Source organism: Hylaeus volcanicus, chromosome 6 (genome assembly GCF_026283585.1).
Source record: "Hylaeus volcanicus isolate JK05 chromosome 6, UHH_iyHylVolc1.0_haploid, whole genome shotgun sequence".
Taxonomy (NCBI): Eukaryota; Metazoa; Arthropoda; class Insecta; order Hymenoptera; family Colletidae; genus Hylaeus; species Hylaeus volcanicus.
The window spans coordinates 13617992-13627410 of NC_071981.1; the positions used below are offsets into that span (position 1 = coordinate 13617992).

At 38.0% G+C, this 9419-nt stretch overlaps 1 protein-coding gene and 1 non-coding gene across 3 annotated transcripts in view; both read right to left on the reverse strand.

Annotated features, from left to right (window-relative positions):
* Window positions 1-9419, reverse strand: part of LOC128878060 (uncharacterized) — a 45542-nt gene that overhangs the window by 5857 nt on the left and 30266 nt on the right. For both annotated transcript variants that reach the window (XM_054125891.1, XM_054125890.1), the window contains exons 2-3: window positions 8331-9266; window positions 392-635 (exon numbers count right to left, since the gene is read on the reverse strand). In XM_054125891.1, coding sequence (XP_053981866.1) covers window positions 392-635; window positions 8331-9266 — 1180 coding nt within the window. The remainder of the gene's footprint in view (window positions 1-391; window positions 636-8330; window positions 9267-9419) is intronic.
* Window positions 7371-7532, reverse strand: LOC128879138 (U1 spliceosomal RNA). Its single transcript, XR_008457571.1, has one exon. It is a non-coding gene; the product is annotated as a U1 spliceosomal RNA (small nuclear RNA).

Consider the following 9419-nt stretch of genomic DNA (forward strand, 5'->3'; position numbering starts at 1 on the left):
CTCCATTGCAATGAATCCATACATACAATATACAACCTAAGGCTTAACCTGATGACCATATTACTAGTTAGCTTGTTCAATAAATACTCCTACTTCGTACTTTCAGTCCAAGAAGATTATACAAATGATGTTCCTTGAAGATTATACAAATCATGTTCCTTGAACATCTGAGAATTCTGTTCCTCGAGAATACTTAATGGTTCGAAGGAGTAATTTTAATTTCGTTAGTGCTGTTAATCATAGATTACAGGAATTACGATTAGGACTGGTACAAAAAGCATTGCTAATGATTCCGTACGGTCTGCATTAGGGTTCACGAGGGTGACATAGTGAGTTACAGCGATGAGTGACACTAATCCTGGCAGCGTCACTGAGTGGAGCTGACACTCACCGAACACGATGTAGAGTGCGACACCTCCTATTCCTAAAAGAGCCAAAATAAGGATCAGTAGAATGACGACGGATCTGGTACATCCGGAAGCTTCGAGAGGCCGCGCGAAATGCAGCGTCCAACCATGGCGGTGTTTATGTAGTCTGGCCGGATGTGGAGGAGGCTCCCTTCTGACGCTTCGTCGTAGGTTGACGCGATTTTGGGAGGACGGCGTTTGTGTTCGCACGGGGAGGGAATACGCCCTCTGAAAAAAAAATAGCTATTGTTAGTAAATAAAATACAATATTTCCTGTTATTTTTTTCGAATGAAATTTTGTCCATCTCCGGCTGAAAAAATACGTCACGCCAAACGTAACCCTTTCTGGGCCCTTCGCTTTTTAGATAGGTTCTAATTATACAACTGTCACGAAGATGGTGCGTGTCATCGCTTATAACGAATATAATTCCAATACGTTTACCCTATATACAGTGGGTGTAGAATGTATTCGTACACCGATCAATTTCCCAAGAAACTTTTCTGTGAAATTGTAGTTTCTTAACTTCTTTTTTTTTTATAATCAATGATATTTTACATATTCACGGAAGTCTCTAAAATGGATATAGTCCAAACAACGTTTACTAGTTAATATAATTTGTGAAATTAACAAAAAAATGCGAAAAGTGAGTAAAAGTATAGAAGCAATAAGTATTTGTACCAATAAGTATTTGTAACCATTTACAGTAGAGTTTGTAAAGTAAACACATTAGTTTATAGCTTCGTACGAATTAGAAAACATCAAATTTCCAGTAAAGTACTTTTAAAAACTGCTCTAATAGAGTAATCGAAGAAGATCCCACTTCAAATAACTAATAATTTAGTTAATTTAATGCTTAGAAGAGTTACAATAATTACAAAATCAAAAGGAAATCCCACGAAGGAAGTGTTATATACTTATAAAGTAATGTAAATTTTTTTTTTTTTTTTTTAATGAAGTTTTAAAAATTAAACAATTGTGCGAATACTTATTGCTTCAATATTTCTATCATTTATTGTTTTTTTTTCTTGTTAATTTTGCAATTTACATAAATAGCTATCTTTTCTTAACTCTATCTATTCTAGAGATTTCCGAGAATATGTGGAATGTCATTGTTTATAAAGAATAAGTTAATAAATTACAATTTTACATAGTTTTTTTGGAAATTGATCGGTGTACGAATACATTCTACACCCACTGTACGAGTCACATGAATTACTGTGAAACAGCGTACAATGGAGACGTAAAACGAATAAATGCAAATGAATACAAATATCGTACGAAGATAGATGAGTAAACGCATTAACGGCTTTCAATTTCCTGCATCTTTACCTGAAGTTCAGCCATCGGTACCGCATTCTCTTTGAACTGACGTTTCTCGCCACCGATTCCTCGATAATTGCTTATCTGTTGTCTGGTAGAGTTCGAGAATCAGTTTCCCGTAGTCAAATAGAGACGCGGTAATGTTTGCTAGCCACTAACGGTTCACGAACGAGACGAAGTGCAAATTTTCCGACAGCCACTGGTAATCCGCATATTCACGAAACACTTTGTTCAACCTCAACCGCGGACTACGGAAACGTTCCTCGAACAGTCATTAGAAATAGGCAAGATTCTAGATAGAAAGTTTCGAACGAGGAATAAAAAATAAATTCGAAATCTTAGTTTGGAGACATTTAAATGCTGCAAAGTTAATAATAATCGAGCAAACGATTTTTTGATTCGTTGATAATAAATTGTTGTCCGTTGAATGTGAAGAATAATTTAACCGAATTATTCGAACTGTGATTATGTACCACGTCGCTTTTTAAATTACGAATTTTGTGCGATCAGAACAAGGCATTTTTTATTCGTTGACAGTATTAACAGAATTATTTTCCACATTGACCCGGTATAATAAATGGCTCGTATTGCCAATTTTTGATTCGAATAAAACAGTGAGAATGGATCATTGTACAGAGTTCCAATCACGTAATTTTTTTGAATTACGAATTTTTATACGAACAATCCATGTTTCATTCATTCTCAATAATTCATCGTCAAATTATTTTCGACGCAACAGCTCGTATTACCAACATTTGGATTGAATAAAACATCGCGAATAAATCATTACAGACAGTTTCGATTGATCTTATATTATTCAAATAGTATTGTACCCATTTCAGACCGTCGGTAATATTTTTGCGGATTTTATTGTCGCGATTTTGCGCGCCAGGAATAATAGGGAAAATCACCCACTAACGGAATACATATTTTGCTTCGAGTTCTTTCAACAAAGGTCACTACAGTTTTATTTGCTTTCGGCGGGATTCCTGATTTGAGACTTTAGCGCGTAAGAAACTGACGTGTGCTGCCGTGGCCGTGGTCAGAGTCATACTGACTACTCGCGGTACCGCTTCACCTGACTGCGTTCAACAACGATCGACGTTCGATCGTAGACTCCGCGGTTCGTTTGCTAAGGCTACATTTGTTTAAAATACCCCTTTGTTTGCAAACCAACAAACAATACAAAGCAGCATTCTCACATGTATTAAAAGTAAAAATTAATTCTGTGCTTTTACGTTCAACCCTTTATAACTCTAGTTTAAGTGGAAATAGTCAGTTGTCATTTTCTTATGTACTAATTGCTAACCTTCTAAGATCTCGACCTGGTCTACGTTGCAATAAATCTATAAGTATATGACTGAAGTCCTAACCTGATTACGTTTGGTAGTCATACATTTTCACTTATTAATGTTCTACTAGTACGCAACATTTGATGACTATCAGACTGAGACTTGGGTTATTTATATAAATGGATGCGTGTATCGCAATAGAGGTCAGGTGGAGGATTTAGAAGGTTGGTACTTTAATGTGTATCTGTTTAAACTAGAGTTATAAGTGACTAAATAAAAAGCCACAGGATTACTTTCTATACCTAATATTCACATTTTCCAGAAGCTACAATTTCGATATCTAAAAAGAATTCACGAAGTAGAAATAAAAACCGCTAGATCAATGTAGATGGAGCTAGATAGCGTTTGTTTGTTTGTTTGTTTATTGGATTAAAGTGCGTACATAGAAAGTTGAACTTTGCACTACTATGTGCTGCTCTCTTTGTACATTTATTCTCCTAAACTTTTTACCATAGTATTACTTAATCATTATTCTTATTGGCTTACTCTCTAATTAATATGAAATATGAATTACAATATTGGCTTACTCTCTAATTAATATGAATAACGAAACAATAAGCTTTTTAATTTGTAAGTCGAGGTTGTCAAACTCTTTATTATATTATGTTAATAAAATTTATATAGGAATAGTAACTTGTCCATTTTGTATATGTATTTTATTATTTTGTATTATTTTGTATATATGTATTTTATAACAGGTAAATATATAATCTTTTGTAAAGTTATGTACCTTTTCTTTCAACCTAGTACTATTCAGTCTTCATGTTGAGCTCCTTTTTTTTCTTTATTCTAAATGTACATCTATAATACTATACATGTCTTAAATTTTCTCCTAGATTTTACTATTATATATGTTTTTTAAGACTAATTTTAAATAGGAACTTTCTTTGTAATTTTAATCTTTGGTTACTCCTTTTATTTTAAGCTAGATAGCGTGATCCTTATTACTTCACTTCCAATTTTTATAAGTATCGCATTGTCCTGCAAGTATTGTAATCGAAACAAACTTCGACAAAACTTGTTTTACGGAAGTACACCTATCGAGATCGCCTGATCATGTTCTGACTATTCAAAAAAAAAAAAAAAAGATATCAAGCTACCATATTAGATCTATTCCGAAATACTCGCGTATAGCAAACACCGAGATAGTGGTATCGGTAATCGAGGATCGTTAACGCCACCGTACGGCAAAGTGTTAATGTACGTACGCCTGGTAACACGATTCTATCTAAATGACTAATTGGACTTCAATGAAATCAAGTTTCGAGTACGTTACTGATTAGGATTTTGGCCCTGCAACCGTTCATAAATAACGATGATTACCTTTTGCAATTGTTTTATTTCTCTGATTCGATGTTGATCAACCGTGCGCCCCGGCGCCAAAGTTTCTCCGACTACAAATCGCACGTGATCACTTACAATGGGCTTGAGCGAGGCGTCGTGGCGCAGGTAGACGCCCATAGCGTCTGGCTATAGATAGACGTTTTCCACTTCCGTTCCGTTTTGCTCCTTTAGAATACCAGACGCCCGAAACCTAAAGAGGGTCGCGTCTGGCTCAGGAGACTGTTCGCCGCGGAAACCGGCGTTGACAGGCTAAACACTAACGTCTAAATTTAACCTGCAAATCAGGTGAAATCGTTAATCGCATCATTTTTTTTCAATCGCCGCGAGAAAGCCAACCAATAGCGTGGCGTCGGGATACCGCTAGATAGCGTCCAAGATAGAGGCATAGCGATTAGGAAAGAAAAGAACGACGCCACGTACGAGTGTAGAAACCATGTATTCTTGACCGGTAAAATATAAATTAGGCTTTTTTTAAACAAGTGACGATGTCACAGATGCAGGTGAAGAATTTGATCAGTCATTGGTAGACTGTGGATGTTGGAGTCAAGGATGTGAACCGAAACGTAATTCACATGACTGAACCGGTTCGTCGTTGTTCCGGTTACAAGAACCGAAATCTTTGGAGTGAAACTGGAAGTGAATTGATTCTTTGGAGCGAGATTGTTTGAACCGTAATTCATTGTGGAGCGAAATAGTGAATTTCGCGCTCCAGCTTCGAACACTGAAATGGTTTCACTCCGAACTGAACTAACATAGCATTTCGTTTCGGTACGAGAAGACGTAATACAAATACGTACGGAGTATGTAAAAACAATGAATATTTTCTTAGTCTACGGCCAAGAAAAAGGACTTGTTTATCTTATTTCGGTTCTCGAATATCTGCAAGCAAATTTCTTACGAACTAACGCGTTCCATTAAATTTTGCGATTTTGCAAATTTTGCAAATAAATTATTTGTAAAAGAAAAAAATTTGCAACAGTCTTCTATGACAAACAAATTTGTTACGAACTACCATATTGCGTTAACTTTTCCATTATATTATATATAACATACATAATTGATATAACACATAACAATATATATATATATATATACAGGGTGTCCCAAAAGTCGGGGAGGAGCCAGAAATGGGGGGTAGCTGAGACGATTCTGAACAACAATTTCCTTTGCAAAAATGTCGGATGGGGCTTCGTTAAGGAGATATTAAGCGAAAACCCCGACCAATCAGAGCGCGCGTAGACCGTTGGAGCGGCCGCGGTAGCGAAGGCTACGCGCTGGCGGTCGCGCTTGTACGCGAACAAGCGACTCGACGTGCATCGAAAGACATTGACGCTGCCGCCTAGCGCGTAGCCTTCGCTACCGCGGCCGCTCCAACGGTCTACGCGCGCTCTGATTGGTCGGGGTTTTCTCTTAATATCTCCTTAACGAAGCCCCATCCGACATTTTTGCAAAGGAAATTGTTGTTCAGAATCGTCTCAGCTACCCCCCACTTCCGGCTTCTCCCCGACTTTTGGGACACCCTGTATATATGTATAATATTATACACATATTTGTATTTGTAGTGTTGGAGTACGCGAGGAGGAAGAGAAAAAACGAACAAGTCAGTGTTTTCGAAGCATGGAATAGTCACAGGTGGAGGGGACCTTACGTCTCGACGTGCGGTCTCGTCCAATCTCGACTTCTCGAATCTTCCTCCTTGAGTTCTATTTCTAAGATTAGTGAACGACAAATTTTCGGGTCGGCTAGTTCACAGAGTTCAGAGCGACGATCGTCGCCGACGTTCTCTTTTCCCAGGACAACTTCAAAGTACGCGACAACGGGTAATGGGAACCTGGATGCCATTCGCCTTGTCCTCTATTTTTCTGCCTTTGTACCGAAATGCGTCTCGTTTCGCGCGCGGCAGAAAATATATCTACACAATTAATATACATTTGTCGGTCATTCTTATATTATTACTTACACGATTCCGTGTTATCTTAGTTAAACTTTGACATCATTTCATAGAAATAGAAAGTAAAAGTGTTCAAACAGTTTTTCTCTATATATTTGACTCTGGATTAATTTATTATTTTCATCAAGTTCACGTATCGTTGGGCTTATCTAACATCCGGTGACTTTTATCAAGCATGTTAACCTTAGTCTCGTTATTTATCCATAATGTGTGATTTCTCGTGTACTCGTTTCGTTAATTTGAATATTAAATGATACAATCAAAAATGCGATGGTCTTTTCTTGATTATTGAGAAATGGTAATACATATATGGTACTACGAGGTAATAGCGAGGAACTCTGATAGTAGAAGAAGAAAACTGTTCGAGCGACGACCACGAATCGTGATATACGTGACTATTCTTAATAATGTTATTATCGTGGACGTCTATGAAGTATCTTAAGTAAACTAAGAGATGTGTAAAGATGCCATAAAAATGATCGTAATCTATTTCGTAATCTATTTAATACTTTCACTGTATTTCGCAATACTTCGTACTTTTAAATTGTGTTATTTTTCACTGTGAAATAATAAAAAGAGAAATATTGTAGCTGACAAAAAATTTCAAAATAATGTTATTATCACGAAATAATATGACTAGGGTTAAACAAAATTACATTTACTCTTTAAGCAAAACAATTATCCGGAAACTAAAATTATAAAATGAACCCTTCTCCACTAGAAATTAATAAATTGGCAAATTATTTAATGCACAAAAAAAATGTGAACTCAAAGAAAAATTGAAGTTGACAAAATGTCTGATAGATAAATAATACCATGGTGACGAGAACTACAGAGACCATAAAATTGAAAAGATGATTTTAGACGGGAGTTAGGTGAATTAATAAAAAAATTAATAAAACAATTGTTCTCGATGAACAATTTAAAAGAAAACGAGGTTTTGAAATTGAAAATTTTGAAAGATCTAGAACAAATTTTGTTTCAAAATTTTATATCCGGGACAGCGCGAACGCAGTCCCGACTACCAAAAATTATACGCCCGAGATATCCACATTAGGGATATTCGCAAGGGTCAGCCTAACCGTGGTGCAATGGAAAAGCCTCGCCCTGGAGGAACCGCCTTCTTGATCACGGTAACCTCTGCGCCAGGTAAGTATGCTTTGCTTCCCTCGGCGTTTGTACTTATGCTATGCCCCTTATACTTTCTACTGCGAGAAACCTATGCTCTGAAACGCCATCTAGCTGCGACTAATCATACTACGCCTGTGCAGCGCAAGCGTGGTGCTCAACTTCTCTGAGCAGTGACTCTCCATCTATGATCTATGCGTATTAGAGATGGACAGAATTTTATTCGAATAATACCTGAATGCAATGTTCATTCGATTGATTAGAAGTATGTAGAAATGGGAATTAGAATAAGAAGTTAGGTTATATAGAGAAAGAGAAGAGAAGGTTAAAACATTATATTAATTTACCAATTTAAATGTGATATTTAAACATAAATGGAAAGACTGGACCAGGAGGTGGTATAATCTAAATTATAATGACTTTACACTCAAATAAACAATCTAACTTCTTATTCGATTGAACTGTTGAGCTATTATTCGTCCAAAGTGAAACACAATTAGACTGCACAATTTAGCTTGCAATTATTACAAATCCTGTTTATCTCTCCTTCGTTATACGAATATTTTTGTCTAAATGCAAGATAATTTTGTCCATTTCTGAATTATACGCAAAATCTATGTCAGAAATGAAATAATTTCACGTGAACTTAAATAAACTGTATCATAAACGTCTGATAATAAATTCAAGAAGAATTAAAGAATACATATAGTTTCCCGAATGTCTCGTTATCGTTCAGCTAAATTGTGCGAGTATGATTAAGAGTATGATTAAGAGTATGACTAATGAGAGTACCTGTACAATCTGGTTTGTCGAGCACTGCCACTCACCTGAAACGATCCATGTTCCTTGACATCGGTGAAGAATATTGGTCCCTCCTTGGCGTACCACCGATCCTGGGAGTAGATCGAGTTCACCCTCATCCCAGCCTTGATCTTCTCAGACGCAATCAACGCTTTGTCTTCCTTATTGTTTGCTTCGATAACCTGGCCAGGACTGCGTTCATATTCTATCAGCTTCCCCGTGTTTTCGTCGCCTCCAACATTTTCAGAGATCGTGTACACCGTCATAGGATTATTTCCTTTCCTAGGAAACTCTTCTTTCGGCGATCCCTGATTACCAAAATTATAGTCCTCCAGGATGGTTCGCGGACTATCGGTAGAAAGCTGACCTTGCTGCTGTTCGTTATCCCTGTTCTTCCTGAGCACGGTATCCTTCTGTTCCCTGTCATCCATCTCGTGAGGAGTGTTAGAGGCTGCAGCCTTGCTTCTACAGTGCTTGCAGTCCTTCTTCCTGCGTCTCCTGTTCGGCCTGCATTCGATCGACTGCGATCGAGCGGAGATCTCATGGGTCAAGGCGTCCTCGTTCGCTTCCGTGTCCTCGCGACAGACATTTTTCTCGCGACTCGTCACGCGAACGGAAGAACTCGTGGACGTATCGAGGCCGCCATGACGAAACGGCAGCGTGAGGTTTCGACGGAAGACCGAGACGTCTTTCCTAACAGGCGTCTCTTCGTAGGTAACGCGTTCGGTGCTCGTGGATCTAGGAGACTCGCGAGTGGACGGGTGCGAGGTCTTTGAGACATCTTCAACGGCAGGCAGGATGTCCTCGTACACGTGGCCGTCAGGATTCGACAACGATGAGAAGATGTCGATCCTTGCTGGACGAATGGCGTAGGTCTGCGATTCCTGGGTAGGCGATTGTCGTAGGCGGGGGTAACCAGGGTCTTCGATTCTTGGCTCCTCCTCGAAGCCTTGGTTCTCCATCTGAAACAGGGGAACAGCGGTTAGTCGCACAGTCCACGCAGTTGTTTATTTAATTAGGTTGGCCTAAAGTTAATAGCCTTTTTGCTAGGGGGAGCAATACTTTATCTATCATTGAGATAACATTTTATGCTTCCATGATTACAAGAATTATGA